We start from the raw sequence: 25841 nt of genomic DNA on the forward strand, positions 1-25841 counted from the left end.
GTTTAGAGCACTATATGTCTAAGATCTCTGTATGTCGCTGGTGATCCTCCATTTTACAGAAGGGAAAACTCAGCCAATGAAGACATAGAAATTATCACAGCTACAGAAAAAGCAAGTAACAAAGGATGAAATTTGAACTCAGGTTTCCGCTTTCCTATTCAATGAAGCCTGAAGACTTCAAAAATTATACATTCCAGTACACTTCCATAACAGCAGCTGTGTTCAACCACATTACATGTTAATTGTGTAAGCTCGGCATGGTAAAATCATTAGTGGCTACCAACAGATAGATTGTGTGAAACTGGATTGGTCTTGGTATCAAAAATAATTCTAACTGATTCTACTGATCACAACCACACACTAAAGCAGTAGCAGCTTTGTCTGCTTGGCAAGGACAAACCTAGATTAATCTCAACAGGGTACAGAGAAACTTTAGATGAGACTGCTTTGCTTCTTTTCTTGCACTCAACTTCTGTGAGAGCACTCGGTGCCTGTAAGAGTGATATAAATTATTGAAAACTTTGATGATTTCAAGTTAATATCCTAAGGACTTGCCAGAGGAAACACAAAAAGGTCTGTATAGATCTACAGTTTACTGGATCAAGAGCAAAACAGCGGCAAAGAAATACATCAATTGTTCAAAAAGTAGAGGGAACCACTAATGTAATATTTGAAGGAAAAAAAAAAAAAACACCAAGGACTTTATCTTCTCCTGAAGCTGTTCAAACAGAAACGGAATTAAAAACTGTAATCTACAGTTCACTTCCCTGCTTAATGCTATTGTATTGCACCATGATCTATTTAATGCTGATATACACAACAGCCATTTTCTCTGCAACACAAATTCATTAGCCAAAGAATCACAGCTGAAATATAGAGAGAACTGGTTTGAGAACATGCATTATCAGAAATACTTGATTAATCTTTGGCCACCCCATCCTCCATATCCTTACCGGAATGTCAAAAGTTTCTTGTGTGTCATCCAGCATCTGAATTTTGATAGAGACAAGTTTTCCTGGAGTTGTCATAGGTGGTTTCTGTCCATGCTCCAAAGTACTGATCCCAGCATTTTCTTGAGCTCCTAAGCGGGATCCTGCTGTTGGTCTCTGCTCAGTTTCACCCATGTTTAGGGAAACTTGTTTCTTATATCTGATAAAAGAATAAGGACAAAGAAGACCATATCAGTCATAAAGAAGTTGTTTTTCACATAAGCATCATGCTATATATGCTTACAGGTAGTAAACTGTATGACCATTAACAAAAAGAGCCATCACAATTTCTTCTTAGTGTCTCATATGAAGACAAGAAAATCAGGCAAACTTTATACTTTTCAAAATACACAGCCTAATCACCTTGGGTAAGGCTGATAGACAGGCTATGGTACTGCACAAGGGAAAATTATTCCTTTTCTCCTGGAAAAGTAAACAAGACCACATTGGAAATAGAGCACGACAGAACCCAGATTTCAATTAATTATGTAAATTTTAAATTATTTATGAATCAGGCTATTATCACCCCCAGACAGGATTCCCAGAGAAGGTAGGAAGGCAAGAAGAGCAAGTGAAACAACTCAGCACTTGCTGACCATCGTTCCCTCTTGGCTACATCAGCACTTTTTCCTTCCAGCCTTCACTGGCACTTTGCAGCTGCCACCTTGATATGGGTCTGCGAAGCAGGAAAGCCAAGGGGTACAAGATGACACCAACTATAAGCTGGGGACCAGAGCTGCTCTAGACCCAGGGCCTGGCCTGATCCCACTCATGAGCCAAGAACTGTGAGGACATGATATGGGGAGGCCAGGAAAAAAACCAACACTAATTGGGTGTCCTAAGTTGACTGTATGATGCTTTTATCCCCAGTCATCTGTTCTTATTGGCACAATCGTCTCTTCATTACTGGCACAACTTTTAACCTTCTTTTTAAATTCAAAGACCATTAGTTTTATTGTTGAATGTTACACATCACACTAGAATTTTATTTCACTTTTCCTACACTGCTTTTTGACACTCTAGATGGGTTTCTGATGAAACCCACTTCTACTGTCCATTTATCTTTCTTGGTAAATGCATTTTCATTCTGCATGACTTTTATACAGTGATCAACGACCAAAACATGTAGCACACAGATGAGCACAAATGGAAATGCAACTTTCCAGATGAACAGAGGCATAAGAAGAGTACTGCCAATCACTGCCTGGCTTTAACTCTGAGGTTACAATTCTTGAGAAGCCTATATGGGAACAAAAGGAAGCACAAGACAGCCTATGAATTTGTGAATGCATTACCAGTTCTACAGGACTCCATAAAGAAAAGTGACAGGTAATAAGACACCAGTTCCCACCATAAGGATAGAATAAAAACAGCCCTGTATTTGGCAGGATGCACTATTTACTACACATTACTCTTCCATGTCTTGACTAATCTGTTCCCACAGATTTTTTACACAGCAAATACCTAGGCATAAAAAAAATTTAAAACAGCACTTGGATTAAAAGAAATGTTAGCTGAGAAGGAAGGGAATTTAAAATTATGGATCCCACACTTCTACATATCAGCTCAATGGGCACAAGTGAAGGAGAAGAAAAAAATGCAGGCAAGCTTTTGCAGCAATTCAGCACTAACCTGCTCATCAAGGTCAGAGAGATAGTAGTGAAACCTACCCAAGCCCATGCCAACCACTACCAGAGAGGAAAACTTTTCCTCAATTATCATTGCAATCTAAAAATCTATGAGGAATCAGTTATATTTATCTTCTTCTTTAAAAATATTAAATTAAATCTTTTTATAAGACAAGCAGTGCCAACAAGGAGGCCTCAGATGGAAGCAGGAATTCCAGAAGAAAAGACACCAAGCAGTACACAGAAAGACTCCAGGCCCCTTTACAAATTAATCTGGTTTTCCTGTGTATGGAGTACACAGGATCATCTAAAAAGGTAGCACAGGCACCCAGTCTAGAAGTGCACACAGATTCTGGTCTGAGTAAGAGCTCTTTTGGAGTCACCACATACCCCAGCCAGCACCAAGAGGGCAGACAGGACCTCTACAACTGCTCTGTTACTACAGAAGTTTTTGGTTATGTTCTTTCCATTAAATCATAAATACAGGAATCAATCAAGTCAGTTAAAGTGATACCATTAAATAATCCATGCAAGGAAATATTACAGGAATCATAAATCATAAATCATAATTACAGGAATCAATCAAGTCAGTTAAAGTGATACCATAAAATAATCCATGCAAGGAAGTATTACAGACATTGAACCCTTCTATAAATGTTCTTCTGACTAGATGATACAGTGGCCCACACACACAATCAGACAGACCAATAAACTTTATGAAACACATAAAAACCACTCATAATTTAGGAGCCAAAAAATCATGGAGGAAAGGTACAAGCAGAACCACTCCATATATACAGCGGAGTGATTTTTTATTGTTAGTAATATAGAAGTTCTTGTTTTAATATATATTTAACCATTTGGTTGTAACACTTTCATTTGGAAGCAAAGATCTAAGAACTGTTGGCTACCCTGGTCACAAGCATCTGCTACTTGGAAAATTAAAAGAAGACCTTTCGTTTTTTTAACCTATATGCCAAAACATCAGCATGCTGCAATGGAAGTTATTTAGGGTTTTTTTTTCTGCATGCCATTAGTCTCACTATGCTGCTGTCATAACATCAGCTTAATATTTTTACTATACTTTTATGTAAGAGGCCTTAAAAATTACCCTCTCTAAAACAACACAGCACATCAGCCAAGCTGTATACCTTTATATCACTTTCATCTAGGAGACAGTGAACTAAGGTCACAGAACGCAACCAAAGCAAAGTATTAAGCAAACACTGAGCAAACCTGAGGGGATTAGGATGCCTAATGTCTGTCACAATGAAGAGATGGATCAGGTCTGGTCAAATGATAGAGAAATTCAAAGACACTCTAGTAGAAAGATGACAGTAAATTGGGGAAGGTATTAATCAAGAAGAAAGAGCAGCAGCCACCAGATTCTAGCATATGCAGCTCTAAGCAAAACATATGTGGAGACAGATAACCAATACAGAAGCAGAGAGCAGCAAACAAAAGAGAATTATTAAGTTTCTGTCTGCTCTTTCTGACAGCTGTTGAAACCCAGGGCCAAAATGAAGTCCATTGTTTCAGCTGCAGGTTCACTGGATGTCAGCGCCATTCTCAGTAGTGCTGTAGCACCTGCAAGATGGAGAGATTCCGCTGCAGAGAATGAACCTGTATCCTAACCTGTGTGAGGGGAGAACTTACTGAGACAGCAGAGCTGCCCATGGGGGAGGCTTGTCCCCTTCTGCTCCTTCCCAGCTCCCACCCATACAGTCCTGCCTGATGCTGAGCAATGACTCTCACCCTCCTCAGACTGAGCCACGGCACCTCTCTAACTCAAAAGAAAACAATTCATTGTTTTGTTCTTGGCTGGCTTAGCAAATTAAATCAGCTCTTGACAGGCTGGAAAATCCAATGCCAAGGTAAGCTAAGCCCAGTCAGCCGCTGTCAGGCCACTGGGCTGACTCAAGCTTTCTCTACTTACAGCACCTGGAAGACACAAAAAAAACCCTACAACTGCCATTAGATAGATGAGGAGATGTGGTTTTGTTCTAATCACACATTAATAACCCTTTTATACAGATACTAAATGCTTAGATTAAAAATTGGAAGTCTGTATATACTTATGCAGTAGCTGGACATAGGCCACAATGTGGTTCAGCACAAAGCCACCTTAGTTCTCCATGTTTAAAGCATGCACATTTTATAGCATCAGTAAGGTTCTGGCCAACTAAAATTTCCACATATTTTTCTCTGGCAGGATGAAAAAAGTATCAAACTTCCTTAGTATAAAGGGAGCTCTGAGTATAAACAGCACTTGTTGGTGCTGGGGCAGGGAAAACAGGTGCAGGAATAAAGGGCTACAAAAATTACAAAATACTGAGGAAAACAGAAGCAGTATGTTGGAATAGATGCCACTCTGTCTCTCACCTACTCTGCTCTTTAGGTCAGACCAGGGCTCAGAATTTGATGCAAGTGGTTCCCAAAGCCTGAAGACTGCTGTTATGGGGGAGATTGGTACCATGTATCTAGGCCCTTTCCCATTCTTTTATTTTCCTTATGACCCGTTTCCACAGCGTGAAAGAGAAGGGAGCACAGTGCTCAGGACACTCCTCTTAAAGGTGAGGAAGCCTGAGGCACAGTGGGGTGGTGTGAGTATAGCCCTACCAAAGGCACATAGCAGATTTGGATACCTTCAGCAAGAGAAAATTCTATACATGCAGCATAAATTGTCAATGATGCTCCCTTTTCATCAGTACATCAGAATTACCATAAAAATGAAATCAAGCAGCTTGAACCCATATTAAAAAATAGTAACAGCATAACAAGGCAACAGGACCAGGAAGACTGAAACTAAAATTCAGTCTGAAATGATGGGAAGCAGACAGAGGGCCAATACAGTTCAGGTTTTTATACTGTGAAGCATTATCCTGCCTAATTTCCGCAAGTCCCTGGTAGAACTGTACAAAGCAAATACAATTATTACAAAAAAAAATTAAATTATTCATGTAAATCACAGAATCACAGAATATCCTGTCTTGGAAGGGACCTAAAAGGATCAGTGAAGTCCAACTTATAATTTCTTTGACAAAACCCAGCAGAAGCAGAAGCAAAGAAATGGGAAAAGTTCCTACAGAAAAATAGTTCAAGCTTGAAGGGCAGTAATACAGACACAGGTGCTGGGTGTCTGTTTCTCTGCTTGCACCCAGTAGACTAAGTTTGACTCAGACTCTAAAGGAAACCTTGTAGCTGAAGGGATTTGTGTTCAGTTTCTTGTCTGCCCTTTCTGCTCACACCCACAATACTCAGAGAAGGAAGGCAAGAAAAATTCAGTTTTTCTGTACTATTAGACTGTCTTCTAGCTCAAAACAAAAAAGGTTAACACTGTAAGTGTTGGCTGCTTCATGAAGTGAGAAGTAGAGAAGCTCAAGGTGAGGTATGGTCAAGAAGATCAGCAAGAAGATAGGTCATGTCCTGACCTATCCCCTGTACAGTCAGTGGAAAAGGGGATGGAGGGTGAAGTCCTTAACCGGGCTTAATTTCTAAACACAGATTTATCTTTTTTATCTTTTTCCTGTCCCTAAAGAAGCAGAAAACTAACCCTGAAAAATCTTCCTGCTCAAGAAAACACCATGGCTGCCTAGCAAAAATCAGAGACTTGCAGAAGCAAGTCTTAGAATCAGATTCTTCAGCATTCTGCAGACTTCCTAAAATCTGCAGCAATAAGAAATTCCCTCAGCTATGCAAGACTATCTCTGAAAGAATAAAATTCATCACCTGTACTGAAACTGAAGAGAGCCCATAAAGTTGCCTATCTTGGTCAGACTCTGAAAACCTCTATATAACACTCTCTTATCCCTTGACCCAGTTTCTGTGGGATGGTTATGCAGCTGGACAAACTGAATGCTCAGGTTTGTAAAGCAATAGAGTACATGTAGTTAACACCAAACCAGCTAGAGCCTGAAACCAATGTCAAATTTAGGGACCTGAGCATAACACAAAGCTTTAAGAACTCCAACTATTCATATGGACAATAATGTGGCCTGAGATCCAGAATAATGAGCATTTATGACTGTACAGGATAAAAAACACCTCTTGCAAGCCTATCAGTACAGCATTCAGAGTGCCCACATTCGTTTCCGGCTTTAGGGCCATTCAGCTTCCAACTGGAACTCATTTATCTTCATTGCATTCAGGTCCTAAAACTGTCTGCAATTCTGTGGCACTAGCAGCTGTCCCAGATTCCAATTATTCTGCCAGATGTCAGCAAAGAACGGTCCCATCCTGCACAAATTTGACGTGTGCTATCTTTTTTCCTTAGCCACACACCTGTCAGTAGATCTATCAACAAGTGCAGTGATAGATAAATCTATGCTTTTCCAATTGCCTCTGTGAAAATCCTCATCCCTTAAGCACAAATACACACTGCTCTGTGAATTAAGCCAATCTGGTCTACAAATACTTGATTTCAACCCACAACATTGCAATTACTTTTGATGGCCATCACTGATATTGAACAAGTCAGCAGACATATTGATTCACTTTGTGTTACATTTCTGGACAATGTTGCATTAGAAACTGATTGAAGGCAAAAGATTTTTCTTCCTCCCTGCATCTCACACAAGCAAGCAAAGCCATTGTACATATATAAATGAGTAATTAAGTAAGCAAAACTTCTTACACTCACCCTCTCAAAGGAACTCCTCTGAAACCTCTTCATACAAGTTACTCTTTTGCCTGATTGCGACTGTTTCCCAACCTCTGGAGACTTGTCTTCACTTTGTTCTTCACTACCCCTACCTGGCACCCCTGTACCATGATCAACATCACTTACTTGAATCAGGAATGCCAACATCATATTCAAACCAACACCACTGATTTTAAAGTTTTTAATTCAGGTTTTAAGTCAGCCAACTTGAAGGCACTGTACAAACAGGTAATTCTGGCTACACCTGGAAGGAAAATTAGTGTTTCATCTGCTAAGCCAAGGGGATGATTAGCTCCAATTGCTCAATTAGTGACTCTCACCCAACTATGTTTTCCCTTCACATCCAAAGGCACAGTCTGAGCAAAACAGGGATCTTGTGGAGCCGTGAATCCCTTAATAGACCAGAGGGAGGTATTTCCACACAAATGCTTCATTTGTTATTAGACAAGTTAAAATTTGAATTAAATATTGCTCACTTGCTTTGCACTTACTGCATCAGCATTTAACTACCATCTATGTGTTCATAACATACTTATACATGAAGTTCAACACTGTTTTCCATTGAAAATACTTCCCTGACACTTTACTTTCGCAAGTGGACAAGACCACACCTCTTCTACAAAATTTCTGCTTTATCTCGGGCCAGGGAGAAGATATTCCTTCCTCACTGTGAAACTCCCAACCTGCTTTCTGAGATGTTTTTCAACCCTGTGACAAAACTGCCTGCATAAGAAATTATGCTTAGGAAGAAGCTGCAAGTATGTAAGTATTGTATACTTGTGTAAGTATCGTATACTTACATACTCGATTTTATTGACAGCCCTTCTACTTTGCATAACCTGCCAATTCTGTCACTAAAACCTATGAAAAAGTGAAATTCAGCACGGTCGCACAAGTAACAAAATGTGATTTAAAAAAAAAACATCCATGGGGGAAAAATTATTAAGAATAAAGAGTACATGAAATACATGCCAAAGTCACCCAGCTAATCCTTCACTGATGATAAAATGTGTTGCAACAGTGAGAAAGTACATGTTATAATTTTATGAAGACGTAAAGCATTTTACAGTTGAGACATAAAAGCATCACCATGTTGGCAAAAACTATTTCACATTATGAACAGAAAGACCATGGTAAATGCTAGGAACTTATAAGGAGAGTCTAAGAAAACCTCTGCTTCTTGTGTTTCCAACCAGCAGAATTTCCTGATTAACCAGGTCATCACTTGAGCCCAGACTTTGTCACTAGAAAACACAAGCCAAGTGAGTAAGAACTTTAAGCAGTTTGGTGGTTCAATAGTGGCACAAATCAATTCTGAAGCCATTAAAAGCATTTTCCAAAACCCTTTCATGCCATCTCTCTGCATAAATAAAGCTGTTGCACCAGCTGGAGTGCTCTGGGCTCATTCACCCATACAACACCTCATGTGAAAGCCAAGCCGAATGTGCTTATAGTAGAACAAAGTAATCTGATTTACTTCCAGATTTAACAGAATTCTGAAAGGGATCCAGCAACTCATACCCAGCTTCAAGCATAACGTAGATGTTTTCCATGAAATAAAAACATGTCAAAAGAATAAATAACACACTACATTAATACTACTGTTCAGCAGTTGGGGGAAAATCTGATACAGTCCTGGTTTTGAGAAATAAAACAGCTCAGGGGAAATGCTATTTCTCTGAACCAAGTATGAGCATACAGTAGAGGTATTCACACTGCCTAAATGCAAGCCAGATCCTCCAGAGAACTGCTGAGCACCAGAGACTAATTCAGGCATTCAGTGGCCCTTCAGAGGAGCTTCTCCCTGCCCTGAGCACACAGACTCCTACCAGAAGACCCGACACCATGGTAAACGCACTGGTCCCGCTCTCTCTCCTGCTGAGAGCCATCAGAGGTGTCACTCCAGGTACCCCCACACGTTGTGTTGGTGAGCTGCACGAGTAGGGAGCAGAAGCCCAGGAGCTGCAGTGCACACTGTGCTCACTCAGGGGCTGGGCACCCCTACGGCCCAGCGGCTCCAAACCACAGAGGCAATGACATCAGTGCTCAGCACTGGGGAGCCACAGATGATGCCTATCCAAACATGCTAAACTGAGGCTGTAATGGCCTTGACTAGTTTCCTTTATGCCCAAAGCTTGTGATCAGACTCCCACAAAATTATTACATAGCTCGTGCACCAGGAAAAATGTATTTATGGCCGAAGTTCTACACTCAGTATATAACCCGCTATAAAACCAGAAAATAATTCCTGATGTTTTAAATATTTAAAAAGAGACTTTTTATAAGTTTGTAAAACTGTTTGTTATAATTAAATATACAATGATTGTTTTGTTTTGTTTTTTTTTTTTTAATTAAGTCTTTTTATATGAGCCTTTATTATTCTTGACCAAGGAAATATCACAATAATGACACAGTACCAGCAAGAAATACTTGTACCATGAAGAAAAAAATTGCTTTATGTACTGTTGTTTAGAAAACAATATATTCACTTGCATCCTGCTGGAGATAAAATGGATCATGATGCGTGATTGTATAATACTTACCCTAGAGTGTTTTTAAATTATGCCATTATTATGCCATTACATCATTCTTTAAAACAATTCAAAAATTCTTTTAAAAATTATTGCAAGACTTTCAAATTTCCTTAGGTTCCTAACTCATTTATCTTTGTGCAAATACTTCAATCAGTGAAAGACTCTACCTGTGCTAAGCACCACAATCCAGACACTGCCTGTCTTACATCAGCTCTCCTGATCTTTCAAGATAGGGTACTTTTGTGTCTTTAGATAATTGATAACATTGTGTTTATTCTGTGAACAGCTGTCAGAGATACTGTGAGAGATAACACGGATATACTGTTGCTACAGGTACAGCCTCATTTTATGTATGGCTAAAATGTGAGTATTATACATGCTGCATGAAGACAGATGTAGCTGTATGAGGTGCTGCTGTGCCTGCAGAACAAATGTCTTTTCCCACTGTAACTAACTTCACAATGAAAATTGACGTAAGTCAGTCCAAAGCACAGCACTATTAGAGCAGGCTTTAGAAGCTGCACCTAGAGAAGGGCTTTCCTGTTCAACCACACCATTGTCTCTATCAACAAACCTGTTTCAGTACAGATTACACCCCTGTGGTTTCTTGTTACACCTCAAAACTAATTACTCTCCTGCTTGGAGGCGTGAAAAAGCATTATCTGTGGAATCTGTACTTTTTACTACTAAAGTGGACAGTAGAAAGCACGGATTCTCTTGTTCTATTGCACCTTGTTCTCTTGTTCTCTTGTTCTATCCTTGCAACACTGGCAGGGAGAGATAGCAGAAATACTGCCAAAGCAGCCCACCAGTCTGCACTGACCTCCTCAAAATGTCATTGGAAGCAACACTCCAAAACAGCCTTCACAATACAAGCAAGACAGAGAGGTGTAGGACTCAGATCCATTTTTAAAATTCGGGTATTAAGAGGCAGAAGCTGACAGTGAAAGATCAAGCAGAAAGAGGGACATAATAAATAATACATTTCAAATAATCCAACGTGAATGCTGCCTGGAAGATTTTTATAGGTCTTCTCACTCAGTGCAAGGCTCCCAGTAAAGCAGCACGGCAGAGGACACTGCTGTGCTGGGCAAAGCAGGCACGCTGGGTATTAGATTGCTCTTCCTTCCCTTGGAGAACATCCTATACTCCTCATATTCCCTTCTTTGCTCCTGAGTCTCACGTAACTTTAGATTATGCTGAACACGGAAATCAGTTTTTATACCCATATCCGATGGTAGCACGCAGCACATTCACGGCAGGCAAAGGCCTTTAGAGAGCCAATAGCCAGGATCTCCCAGGAGCCTTTCCTTGCTGAGCACACTCGAACGCCGCTCATTTCCCAGTGGCAACCCAAGGACTGCCCGCAGAGCGGGCGAGCACGCGCCAGCCTGGGAACAGAGGAGCCCAAGACTCCTTTCATTTCCATGGCTGCCCAACTGGAGCAGGTCCAGGCTCTGGAGCAGATCCAGGCCCTGGAGCAGAGGGAGCCCATCTTTCCTGTGCTGGCCATGGCCGGGCTGCCAGCACCCGGACAGCAAGGAAGCGAAAGGAGTGCATCTGGAATGCAGCAGGGACGAATGCCAGACCTGAGGAAGACGAAGGAGCAGACTGGGAAAAGGGCCCAAAACAGGAGGGAGAGCAAGCGCAACAGGCAGGGAAGGGAGCCAGGGATATTTAGGCAGTGCACAGAACAAGGCAGAAAAAAGGCAAAAGTTTACTAAGTGCAAAAAAAAATGGGACAAGGATGTGGAAGGGGCATTCATTCAGGCAAGATATCTGGTGTCTGACAACAATTCTGCAAAGGAGCTGAAACTGCAGGTGAAAGACAAGAGAATAGGAAACCAAAACTGAAAAAGTGTCCCAAAAAGTGCAAAAGGATTGTCAGGAAGGGCAAGACAAATGGGGGAGGGGGGAAGTATGTCATGTCTGATAGAAAATAGCTTATTTCCTTGTGCATGGAAAATGACATCAGGTTTTATTCCTGACAGATTCCTCCGGATTGATTCCAAGCCTGTCAGAGGTCAAGAAGCATTTGGACAACATCCTCAGGAGGCACATGGTGCGATTCTCAGGGCTGGCCTGTGCAGGGCCACGAGTTGGACTCAGTGACCCTTGTGAGTCCCTTCCAACTCAGGATATTCTATGATTCTATGATTTCCTTCCAGAGGTGGGACCAAAGTCAACAGCCCTATCCTGCATGTACACAACAACTCAGAGGTCTCCCCCTCTCTTGGTGAGAGCAGCACAGAGGAGCACAAATGTCTGCTGCCACTTCTACTCTAATCTCTTATCCCAGTGCCAGAAATCCCCACTGAAAGGTGCAAACCCTACAGCTGCTGAGGCAGCTTTCATTTTCAAACAGAACATATTCTTGTTTTCCTCTTTAAATAAAGGAATACTGCACAAGGAAGAGATGAGAATCAGGCAGGAATTGTTTGCATTTAAGCATGTCATCAAACTACAAGTTACCCTTTTCCTGTTCTTGCACACCATAACTATTACCAGTTTCCCTCCCTGGATTGCTGAAGACCACTCTGCCTATTTCACTGCACAAGGAAGCACAGTCAGTTACAGGAAGGCACTCAGGATTTCTTTTTTTTTTTCTTTTACCCTGATCTATCCTTAAGGCTTACTAACTCCTTGAACTCTACTGTTAAGACAGAATTAACAATTATCTTTCTGTGCTTTCTGTAGAGAAGGCTGATTTACTCTCTCAAAAAGTACTTATTCTAACTTCCTGATTGTTTGAGGAGGAGGCATCACAATATCCTTACTTCCTATATGGGGAATTACAGACAGAAAACCCAAGTGTCCAAAAGACATGTAGACATTGGCTCCACTAGGAGTTTGGAGTCTAAATCCATTTTATTGATCTAGGTCAAACAGCATGAAAACCCACTGCTTCTGTACATGCAAAAGCAAGGTTCTTAGGGCCAAATTATGTTTCAAGTATTTCAGAGACCACAGCTTGCTTTAGACATAACTGCAGGCTACATCCAGGAGCATGAGGCTTTCAGAAAATTAGCTCTTGCTAATTTTCTCAGGCTTATCAAGAGTTTACCCATTTTCTGGGTGTTTAAATCACTTTGAACAATGCAGGGAATTCTGTTGAGAAGTGAGTCCAGTTCCTTAAAAGCAGGAGGCCATCACTATCTTGAGCCACCCTTCCCCTTTCAACATCTACAAAAGGCACGGAACCAGAGCTTTCTCACAGACAGTACAATCGACAACAGTGCCCTGTGGCAGGAGAACTGCCTCCACACCCAACAAACAGCATAAAGATTGCTAGGTGAGGAAAATGCAACTAAATAATTACACTTCTGTGCAAATCACAAAAAGGGAGAACTACATCTTTACATTATGAACTTCTGCTTTGCAATATTAATCATGTTCTTTAAATAGCATCTGATCTATAATGAAATTCCATGTATTAAGGTGGGTTGACTTCTCATGTGAACTTTAAAGAAAGCAAATCACATGACTGGCATTACCTTGAGAGTCCAGAAAACACTATCCCTAATTTTCATAACTCCTGAATATGAATATTTCAATTCCCACAAGGCCTACAAATGAAGCATCTGCCTTCAAATTCCACCTCATAAAATAAACAGTGTAGGATTTGCTTTTGGCATTCCTTTCACCTCAGCCCCAACTCCTCCACTCCCATAGATGCACCAGCAACCTGAAAGCTCCTCCAAATATACACACTCTCTGTCTCTGATTCCAGCCATCCACCACTCCCAGTCACACACACAGACACACACCCCAGTCTCTTCATCTTTCAGTGGAGGAGGTGAGTACTTGTGCAAAGCTCAGCACAAGTAAACACACTTCAGGAGCATGCACACACAGAAGCTTTCCCATGTGGAGCACACTGATGCCCAGTGAGCAGAGCAGGGAAGCAGCTGGAAGTGTTGGAGGGAACAAAAATGGATGTAAAATGACGTAAGTGTTGGATAGATGGGAGGGGATCTACTGTGCATTGATGTAATATTATGCAGGTTGTTTTATTTTATGTAAATTCATGCATAGAGTATTTTCAGGATTTTAAATCACTACAGCAGAAAGGTGGTCCACTTAAAGAATATTTAAACATCTAGCAGGTATGGAAAATTTTCCCTTCTAGCATCAAATAGGATTATATTTTCATAGGATCACTAACACAGCTGGGCTCTGCAATCTGGGCTGGCCTGCATGAAGCAGTCTGCACTTTTCCCCAGGGAGCACATCACTGAACAGAGATGGTAGTCATGCTCTCATCCTTGGAGGAACTCCTTCAGCTTAAGTTTGGATTGGGTCATTGAAAAAAATCACCATTTGTGAAAACAATATGTTGCTACCCTTTGGAACCAGGAAGCCCTGTACTTTGTGAAAATCCCAGTGTGCATCCTCCAAAAGGATGGCAAACTCACCTCCACTTCGAGAGGAAGAGATGTTCTTCAGAACAAAGTCACAGCCAACCTGACCCACCTGTCCTGCACTGGTGATGAACAAGTCAAGGCAGGTTCCTCTGTGGAAGGCATTTGCACTTGGGGGCTGCTCTTCTTCTGCTCTCCAGGTGCCAAAACAGGCATATAAATACTGCAGAGTATCAGAGGGAGGAGCAGGGAAGCATAAGCACATGTTGCAGCTGCCAAATGCAAAGCAGCACAGCATACAAGCAACAGAAAAGACTTCAAAAGGTTTAATCCCTTCTGAATAGCAGTTGTACCTTAAGCAGTCCTATCTATCTGGTACCACCTTCTGTCTAAATACACAAATTTTGTCCAACACAGCATATGGACAAAGAAGATGTAACTTCTTTGAAGTTCACAACTCTGATCAATTCTGAAACAGGGGAAAGTCTGAAAGTATTTACAGCTGGTAAATAAACCAAGAAGAGAAGGAAACAGCAATACACTGCAGCCCATTCACTAACGTATTTACAACCTGACATCACTTCAGTCCTTCTCCATTCAGTCCCTACTGAGGAAGGTCAGGGCACCCTGACCATAAAAGCAGCAGCAGGAAGAAAGAAAAAGCCCTGTACCAGCAGCAACACATACAAACAAATAAGCTTACTGCAGTTTCTCTTGGCCAGTCAAAGAAAAATGGTGATGAGAAATGGATCAGCAGAACTGACACCTTGTTCACCAAACAACCCACTTAGAGAGCACATGGGTTTTTTCCCCTTTGCAACCCAACCCAGAACACTTTCCTTTGGCTCCAAAACCTGACACTAAAAGACATGAGTTGATAAGGCTGCTGTGGGGTTATTTACTTGCTTTCAAACATAAATAGGCACGCTGCGAGCCTCAGGAGTGGAACGCTGCGTACAGTATCCCCCCCTCCATTAGCTTCTGGCCCAGCAATTCAACAGGAAGCAATGCAGGAAATCCAAGGCATCAGTGTGATTCCAACCCATGCCCTTCCTGTCTGAGGAGAGAGATCTGAAAGCATCTAGGACTCCTGCTAACAGAAGCAGTCAACACCTCTGTTGAAGACCGGGGTGTGGGGGGGCAGGAATTCAACTGCCCAACCTGAAGCTAAACATAGTTTAGCCAGTACACATCAGAGGAGACCATATTAATTGCCAAGCTGTGTTCCACCTCCATTTTCTGACATTCAAAGACAAATGACACTGCAATCTGGAGGTAGTGAAGCCATGCCCAGCTCTAGGCACGCCAGCCAAAGCTGTGTAGCTCTGGTGCTGTCTCAGCAAGGACACCAAGAAGGGGAAGGAGAGGTCACCCAGTTTGCCTCCCCTAACTCCTTGCAGCTGCTGCCCAGGCATTGCTGTACACAAAGCAGTATTTTAAAACTTGTCCTGCTAGTTACATCCATGATCCTCAACCTGTCTGCAACATCCTAGCTGTGGGGTTGCAGGAGACACAGTAAAGCTGCCAGCTGGCCTCTGGAAGAGGATGCTGTTCAGGCAGCAGTGCAGACTGCTAAAGGCACATCATCATGTACTCTCTGCATTTCCCCTGCTCAGCACAAGGAAGACAATGTCAAGGTTATAATTATCCAAGGTATGCCCAGGATGGTCCCTCACACATCTTGGACTATTACACTGGTTTGTAATGAGCTGCAGTCTGCCAGAGTGGCACTACTGAAGTGTAGAAGACAGGAGCAGGAGGTTATAGCCTTGGCACGCTACCAGGGAAGTCACTCCCCAGTGTTTTAGATACTACGATGAACTTTCCTCTTTAAAACAAAACATCAAACAAATCTGCCTGACCTGTCAGTCAGTAAACCCACAACAACAAAAACATACAAACAAAAAAAGGAAATTCCAATTAGTTAGAGCTGGGGGAGGTAGGGAAGGCAAGAGAATATTCTTTCCTGAATCTATTTTTAGGCTATGTAAGGCTGTCTGAAACCATGGCAATGAACCTGCTATAAAATCCCCTTGCCAGCTCGATGTTTTGTTTCCTTACAGACAAGGATAAATGAGTACCTCCTATGGATTAAATGGTCTAAACCAGAAATGAATAAACTATCAGGCTACTGGAAATGCATTTGTTGGTTATGAAAAACACTGGTTAAGAGAGGCAGGAGCAGCTGATCAGAGAGACCAACCCATTGAACAATCCCATGCCTTATAAGCAATCCTTTATACCCCAATAAACAGCACTGAGGTGGGATCAGCCTCCAGACTGCACCTCTCCACCTCCACCATCCTTGACTTCTGGGTGTATTTTGACATCATCAAGTGCACCCTCAGTGCCCAGATTCATTCTTCAGGCTGGGCTCCCATGATCCAGCTGTGGAGGTCCCTGTCCCCATCCCACCATTACCTTTCTTCCACCCCATCAGCAGTCCAGTGCTGGAGCTAAGGCTCAAAGGAACAGGTGATCTGGCAGCAGCACTGAGACAGCAGGTACTGAGCACCTGAGGGCTGCAATTGCTTACCCAATCACTTTGCCTAACTGTACACAAAATTTGTAAGAACTTTGTAAGGAGTTTGTAAGCCTTCCAACTCCAAGACAGAGTTTTTGCAAAAGAATGTTGGGCTTGTGCTTACTGAAGCACGAACATAATTTCATGAAACAAACAAAGAAATTGAGTCTGACCAAGATTTATCCCTGCTGAGGGTATGAGTATATTCATATATACTCGTTGTAACTGCCATCAAAGAAAGGAAAGATGTCAGGGTCCACACTCCTACCAGGCTGATGGAGAACACCCCCCTCTGTCTTCTACCCAGGATTGTAAGTAAAAACTTTGGTTTGTATTCTGATTGGTTTGAAAGAGGAAAATAACACCTTCACAGTTATCCTACTCTACAACTTAAACACAGGGTTATCGCCCATGCTATTCAGTGTTGTGTGAAAATGAGAGCAACCACCTGGTAAAAATGTGCCTCAAAGATATTTGATTCCAATATATGTCATTTTTCTAGTGCTTCTTATTGAAAAGAATGAACAAAAAGAAAACAAGCAGATAGTTTAATTTTTTTAAAATGCATACTCCCTTAGCTTTATAAAAAACCTACAAAACAAGAAAGCTGGAAGAGACAACACTTCACTCTTTTCTCATTTAAATGAGAGTAAAAAAATCTACCCACAGTGGAAAATTTAGAGATTTCAACGATTTTAAAGAAATATTTCAGAGCTAATAATTTCCATTAACACCTTTATATATGCTGCCAAAATAGCTCATTCTATATTCTTATGTGGTTGGTGGTATTAAATTCATCCTGGTTTTTAATCTGCTGCCATGCACACCAGATTGGCTGCTAATCTATGCTGCTTTGGAGGACTGAAACATCCTACAAAGCTCAGCTCTGCCTTCATAACAGCTTTGCTTGGTACGTGGGGTGGAAGACAGAAAACATACCTATCTCAAGACAGTTAATTAAATACCCAGTTCTTTAAAGACTGACATCCCAATTATATTTTGATTCTACATGCTACTAAGTTTTCTGCATGTATCAGGAGGAAGGAGGGGAGGAACATTTCTAGGTCTTTAAAACTGTTACTCATCAACATAAAGAAAAAAAACCCCATCCAAACACATAAAGGTAAGCATGCTGAAAACATTAGAAAATGCAAGATTTCTTCTCTGCACAGACCACAGAGGACAGGTAGTCTCTTCTGCTCAGTGCTGTTACAGCACACACATCATCCAGGCGGTATCAGCTTCCAGCATTGCTAAGCAACACCACGCCACATTACCTCAATTGATTCAGGGGAGGGAAGTTGATTCAGGAGCCACTGAAAAAGGCAGACTTTAGATAAAAACGGCTACACAAACCTCACACACACAGAAGCCAGGATCCTGCAGTCAGAGCAAAAAGCAATTAAGGAAAACCATGGGGACACACACACACAAACTGAAGAACAACAAAAAATAACCACGTACATAAAGACAGAAGAAAGGAGGAAATGAAGTCAGTAAAAGAGAAAGAGAAGAGCGCTGCTGTCTCACTTCAAGTACTCTAAAACTAGAACAATGAATTACCTCTTTCTTTACAGGAAGTAAAAAGCAGTAAAACAGCCAGAAAGCCATTAGAGGCATGACAGGCTAAGTCTGATCCTCATCAAAAATAGAGCTTGCACATGACTGAGGATCTTTGTTACCAATACTGAAGATCAAATGGCAGGAATTAATATGAAACATTCAATTGTGAACTTCTTAAAAATCAAAACACACATTAACTCTTTGGAACAATAAACATCTTACCCTTAATACTGATCCAAAATTCTATTCATGTCTTAAACATTTGAAGAGTTGTATTTAAATCCTGTTATGAATACAATCCAAAACAAAAGAGTTTACATTAGTATACTAAATAAATCCATTATCAACCCAAACATTTGGAAAAAACCATTTATATAAGTTTTTTAATTGAAATGGAAATTTCTTCTGAGTGGTAAGAATTGTAAACAATTACATCCAACTACACTGTCCATCCAAATAATTAATGCAATAAATGCCAATTCATATCTATCAATATATTATTATTGCCATGGCTTTGGGAGCAACATAAACTAGGACTGAGGCAGAAAGAGGTGCTCCCCCATGGCTGTATATTGCTGCCTTCCAGCAACCTCATCCTTTTCAGCTCCTATTTCACACATGGGAAGCACTCAGGGCACAGAAGGAAAGCCTGCTCACCTACTGAGAAGAGCCAAGGGACAATGGAGACAAACTGGCCACCACCCTCCCAAAACTCAGGAAAATGCAAGGTGTGTACGGGAGCAGGAAGATAGTTCAGGCACAAGACTGTCAAAATCACAGCAACATTAGAGCAGACTTTAGGACCAACAGAATGGTCACCAGATTTAGATGCTATTTACCTGAAATTTTAAAGGCACTTCAACATACCACCACAGAACTATTAACCATGCTGCCCGGCTTCCCTCTAAGACAAACTCAAAAAATAAGATATAAAAAGCTGAGGATGTACTGCCAATTTCAATAAAAGGACTCAAGGGAACAACAGGCTGGTAGCTACAGGCTCACTTCTACACTGAGAAAGTTGATAGAAACTGTAGAACAGATTAGCAGGTATGCAAATAAACATGACAGAGGAATGTCATCATGGCATGACTTCTTTTGCAAACTTGCCATGACATATATAGGGAAATGTGGTATGTATGATAGTATGTATGATATGTATAACATGCCTGGATCTCTAACAAACCTTTGACAATGTCTCTCACCACAGGCTTTTAAAGAAATTGAATTAGAAATGGAAGGTCCTCATGTGAATTGGTTAAATTAAAAGAAACAGCACAGGAATATACAGCCAGTTTTCACAAGAGCTCTGGTTTTGCATTTGTGCTACTCAGTATAGTCATTATTTATGTGAAAAACAGAGCAAGCTGCAAAATTGTAAAGCCAACTCACTACACTGAGCTGCAGACAGATTTGTCAGGTATTTATTCACAAACACCACAAAGTCGCAGCCAATATGAATGGGAACCCTGGAGTCACCACAATTTAATTAAAGTCAGGAACTACACACTCACAGATGAAGAGTTCAGTGCTGGCTGAGAAAGCAAAGGGAACAGCAGGAGTGAGCAGCTCAGGGATACCTGACAGGAACACCACAGTAGCTGCACCTACAGCTGCTGCACCAAACAATTTTCAGAGACGCATTCTGCTGATCAAGAAAAGATTCAAAGAGTAACAACAATGGGAGGTCTGAAACAACTTCAACCTAAGGAGAACTAAGCAAACAAGTGCATTTAGATTAGGAGGAAAGATAGATAAAATGACAGGTATAAAATCATTAATGGTATTATGGAGAAACCAAATAGGAAATTATGTCTTGGAATAAATGAATTAAGCAGTAGAACATGAAGTTTATCAGGCAGCTGGTTTAAAAACAAGAGGAAAAGGAGGGACTTTTTCCATACCACAATTAATGGTATTGACACAGGATGTTATGAAAGCAAAAATTTAAAATACATTAATACACAGTTAGATGTATTCACAAAAGAAAGTCTGTCAAGGATTGTTAAACAAAGGAGCAGACATGACTTTCTTGCTCAAAGTCCTTGAACTACAGCCTGCCAAAAGCTGGGAGGGATCACCATTTTACTAACATTTTTCCCTGTAAGTATTACTACTGACTATTATTCGAGGTGGAATGCTGGGCTAAGCCAGACCTCTGCCTGGAAATATTGAGGATAAATAACTTCATTGCTGGCAAACCCCATCTCCTAAGAAGGAACATGCATATGCAGCACCTGCTGAAGCCAGAAGTCAGACAAAGGTTTGCTTCCTATTGGAGAGCTGCACTTGTTTTAACATGTTCCTCTTACATGAACACAGCTACATGTTTCTGGACTGGGTTAGGCATAGAAAGTCTGTAATTTTGCCTACATAGAACAATCAGATTTACCTACTTCTTTTTTGTGGCCTGGTACTGAAAACCTCATTAGAGGCGAGTTACACAAGAGAAGCGTCTGTCCCCCATTTCAGGTGGCTGAGCTCAATTACGGTCCTGCGCTGGTGAATTTGAAAGTAATTTGAGAAGTTGCACACTTCCCAAAAGTCAGTAGCAGAAGGGGATGAGGAAGATAAAGGAGGAAGAAGAAAAAGGCCACTCTACTTCTGCAGGGATTTAGAAACCGAAGGCACTACAAAACAGCATTAAAGGTTGTTCTGCCTTCACATCCCCAGCAATGCCTGTAGCTCTCCTCCCTAAAATGGCTGTCAGGCAAGCAATGAATCTGGGAGATGTCAAGAAAATGACCTCTTGATGAGATTTACGAAGCACTAACAGATTTATGCACCCACTCATACAATGAGATATTTACCCACTTGCACAGCCTTACCACCACATTATAAATACAATTATAGTTCATGCAGAGCAGCTACTCTGTTGCATTTCTCACCTGTTGATAAAAAAATGCTTTAAGTGCCTTTAAAAAAGTATACAAACTTTGGTTCCCTTTCAGAAAGTGAGCTTCCAGAGAGAAGTGAATTTGCATTTTTCAGTATCACCATCCATTTTTAGCTCAAGTAACTAGAAAATATTTAGACCGTATATATGTGATTTCTCTTGGGAAAAACTGATTGAGCTGAAACCCAGAGAAAATCCTTCCCTTGGGAAGGAGGAATCAGTCACGCAGAAATTCCCAATTTGAAATCTCTTCTCAGATAGCAGGCTAATCAACAAGCTTTCTACTGCTTTGTGCATTCTTGCTCTGCCTCTTTCATGTTGTGCATGCAGACATACAGAACTTAAAAAAAAATTTCAAACTCCAAGAAATCAACCAATCTGTTCCGACACTGTATTTGGTTGCCACTTCAGCTGCCCCTTAAGTTCTACAGTGTGTGGTGGCTCTCCTGTTCTGCACAAACCATTTGAAGCCAATGGGACTGGAGATCCCCTTCATCCACTGCCCAGACTCACAGCTGTACAGCCTGATAACGTGAACCACATAAAACCACAGCAGGTTCCTACTGGCTCCCATGATAGGCCTGCAACAGAACAGCTGCCCACCTTTCCCCTCCTGCACCAAAGAGAACATCAACAATAACTCAGGCATGACATGGGATACATCTGAGCTGCTTGTCAAGCAACAAAGCTCAGCCACCAACTCTTCATTGAGATATCAGCACCACTTGTCAGATGATAGTAAATCTGTTAGTGCTTATTTTATCATGTTCTTGGGCTTATTTGTCTCCACTCAGTGATAATCCCAAAAATTTCAATATTAGCACTAAAATGACTGATTCAGTGACTCGCCCCTACTTCTCCACTGTGATTTCAAAACAGTGCCACTCACCAATGTGCAGCTCCATCCAGAGAATCAACATCACACAACTGCTTCCCCACCTCTTCTGGTGTTCCCACGACACTTTGTTTTATCTAGAGATCATGCAAAACCATGAAAGTGTTTGGGCTACAGCTCTAGTCTAGCTCTTGGTATCTCATTTCTCTTTGCATAACTCTGAACTACCACTAATTCTGAGGCTATTTCTTAAATAAAAGCAGCGTTGCTTTGTTTTCAAATAAACAAAATGAGGCATGTCTCCATGAATGAATGTTTCACTGGTACTACTCTGTAAGTTACCAGTGCTAGATACAGATCAGAATATATTACTCCAGATCATTTAGGAGCAGGTAAATTTTATTCTAGAGCCACTTTTAGGCAACCAGTCAAACAGGACAGAAACAGGCCATTAAAATGAGTGACCCATACTTTCCTATACACACCCAAAATCATGTTTATTCAGTCATGCACCACCACCTGGGACTTTTATGGCAAGCATAACAACTTCAGGAAAAACCAGACCTCATTAGTATGGTCAACTGTTTGCTCCAAATAGAAGATATTTGAAAACTATGCTAGAAAAGGAAGATGCCAGCTTTTCCCTCTCAGGCCTTTATTATCTTGTCCCATGTTCTTATGCTTTCAGCATTAACTTTTCTCTTCCTGTACAACACACAAGCAGAAATCAGCCTTAACAATTTCCTATGTATTACAAATCCTTTGAAGCTCTTCTTAAGATATACTCATCCATCTTGGGTTTTTTCACCACCTGAAATTTCTTTAATGTTTCCAATTTCAGCAGCTTATGATCCTTGTATTTTTCAAACAAATGCTACAAAAAAAATGGAAACAAGTATTAAGTAATACCCAAACAAAAACTAAAAAGGTCTCAGTAAGGTAAAGATAAGGCCTGGATGTAACCACAAGGGAAACAGCTGGCTGAAGGGAGAAGAAGGGCACGAAAGAACACTGCAAAGGCCCACCACACCACCAAGAACATTTCTTTATCCTTCAACTTCACTAAGAACTGAAGGTAAAAAAGCCTTTGACTACAAACAAAAGTGGCATCTGAGCACTGGACTGAGCTCTGATCACTCTGAAAAGGAAAGATCAAGCAGAGCGCCTCTTTAAGCATATATGAGAATGTTTGAATTTTCAGTCTTAGCTTTCTGAAGTATCTCTAACATTACAGGGTATCCTTTTGATTAGACTCATAAAAAAATCTCCCAAGCCTCTGCAAAGGAAGAGAGAGTTCAGAAGCATGAAGACATCTACTGCTGCTTATGTAAATGACATTTTGCTATAACAGGTCTTTAAATAAACTGTCTGCTCCATTCCTCAATGGAGATTATCACATCAAGAAAGAAAAGCAGAAAAAAACAAGTCCACAACCACATAGAGTTTCCAGGAATTGTGGTTAGGAAGAGAATCTGCTTGTAGTTTATTTCATTTTCCCCCCCAACAAGTGAAATCACAGGAAATTCAAGTTCCCATGTGGAGGGGACAAGTCTCTTCTGAATACACAAGCAGCCATGCACAAAGCAGCCTGCAGGGAAAAGTGAGGTGATAATCTCTCAGAGACAAGCACACTGGAATCACACATCTCCTAAGATGCTGAACTTTCTAGACCAGGACTAGTAGCAGTAGCATCATGAGCCTTGCTTGGCAAGAACTGGTTATTTTTCTGCAGCAAAACACATGTAATAACAAAAAAAACTCCAAACCCAAACAAACAAAAGCACTCCACCAAAACAAACCAAAAAAATTTCACAAAAGCCAAGCTTTTGATGCAAGTGTCCTTCATATCATTTAAGAAAGATAACCTTATGCTGTAGTCTGCACCTTGGCAGTGTTCCTTTCCACTCTTCTCCACGACTTAATGCATACTTTACTAGCAAGACAAGAAACTTGGCCAATTCAAAAACAAAACAAAACAACAACACAAAACAACAAGAAAAAAAAAACCAAAGAAAACAAAACACCACTAAACCCAAAACACCTCCCACACACACAAAAAAAAAAAACCTGCCAAAAAACAAAACAAAACAAAAAAAAACCCCAAACAAACCCTAAAGATAGCACAGGATTATATTTTTAAGTATTTTTAGATACATTTTTTGGTTCAAATGAAAGAAAGGTAAACAAAGGACTTAAGTCATTACTGAAAACCAAACACATTAGGTAGGAACAAAACTTTACATTAAAACTGCTATTGCCATTTTCCTGTAGAAATGCTGTTTCCATTTCCATCAGCTGATAAATCTCAAAGATTCATTTGCAATTTAATGATGTGTTTGCCTTTACTTCGATATCTCTTTTCCACAACCAGTAGGTTAAACAACATTTACACACTTTTTTCAGTGTTGTATCATCTTGTTTACATGAACTGCTCCTAAACCTTTTGTCTCAGAAATTAGCACAGACCTTGTTTCTTTATACCAAAATGTCAATTTTACTACAGCACTTGGAAGGAACTAGACTTAAATCACTAAGATGCCTTAAAAGTCAACTCTACAAATGCATCAGAGGAAATAAAAAAAACTAAACCACACATCTTCACCACAAACAAGACTGCTATTTAAAACAGAATGATTGATTACACATAGAGAGATTAAGATTTCAGGATCATAATTAATTTTTCGATTCACTAATATTCAAATATACTGAAATATAAAGAAGTTCCTTAATTATCTAAAAGACACTAAGCTTGTGAGATACCTAATTCATGTGATGTCTTCAATTAAGATACCTGAAATTCTTCTTGTGCTTCAAGCTTTGATGTACATAATCCTAATTTTCTGCCAACTCTGCAAAAATAGCCAGTAAGAATGCTGGAACATGGAGATGATTATCTAGGAATAAAACAGAAGTAGCAAGTGTTGAAAGAGAGCCCATTTAACTGATGAGAAGCATAGAAGTTCTTCCTCCAAGAAACACCACCTGGAATATTTCTGCCTGGAAAAAGTAGTGTTTCTGGAAAATCGAGAGAAGTCTGTACCAAGGCAGCTTATGTCCACTTTCAAAGTTCTTATGGAATGGTACCAAAGAGGAAACAGTGATTGTGGTACCAACTGCAAGTCTGAACTGAACAGTTCAGGCTGACTCTTCAGGGGAGCTGTAAGCAACCCCTGGAAGGTGTGCAAGCAGCAAAACTGCACACAGCAGCTCACATGTAGGATAAAAGGTTCGCACCAATAAGGACCTGAAGACCTCGCTATACTAAAATACACACTAAATACAAACCAGACTGTTTTCTAGCCTTGCAACAATTTTGATAAGCTCTACTTGCTGCTAAGAGATTACAGAGCTAGAACTCCTTCTGCTCAATAACTGTACAACAGTACTGAAAAACTACCAACACACTTCATTTTTGCAGTAAGGGATGATGGATATAGGCAAGAAATCAAAATGTAAAGAAAAATGCCACACGAACACTATGTGCTCGTGTCTCACAAGCCCTAATTCTCCCCTTCTCACAGAAAGATTTCCCTGGATCACCTCTGGCCTGCTTAGGAAAACCACACTATTCTCAGCATATGGAATGTAGCAAGGTCAGCAAGAGCATCCCATAGACAGCAGAAAAACTGCTCCTGTCCTTCAGTTATCAGCTGTGTTCGAGGCCAAACCCTGCAGTTTCATCACCCACATTATCTCCTGGGCTTACTCTGATGGATCCTGGGTTTCATCCCCATTTACCAAGCCCATAGTTTTTCCTGTTTCACTGCCTCACAAAGTTCAGGCTCTAAGTGAATTACACTTCTTTCTTCACCAAGTCAATTGTCAATGAAACTTCAAGAAAAAGCACTAAG

The 25841-nt window shown here is 40.7% G+C and overlaps 1 protein-coding gene across 7 annotated transcripts in view; it reads right to left on the reverse strand.

The window, feature by feature from the left end:
* FARP1 (FERM, ARH/RhoGEF and pleckstrin domain protein 1) overlaps window positions 1–25841 on the reverse strand; it is a 200847-nt gene that overhangs the window by 160675 nt on the left and 14331 nt on the right. For 6 of the 7 annotated variants that reach the window (XM_054003333.1, XM_054003323.1, XM_054003316.1 and 3 more), the window contains exon 2: window positions 954–1149. In XM_054003333.1, the coding sequence (XP_053859308.1) occupies window positions 954–1124 (171 nt within the window). In that variant the 5' untranslated portion in view covers window positions 1125–1149. Of the gene's footprint in view, window positions 1–953; window positions 1150–1352; window positions 1396–25841 lie in introns of those variants that run through there. The other variant, XM_054003307.1, reaches the window with a different exon arrangement.

Source organism: Vidua macroura, chromosome 2, assembly GCF_024509145.1.
Source record: "Vidua macroura isolate BioBank_ID:100142 chromosome 2, ASM2450914v1, whole genome shotgun sequence".
Lineage (NCBI taxonomy): Eukaryota > Metazoa > Chordata > Aves > Passeriformes > Viduidae > Vidua > Vidua macroura.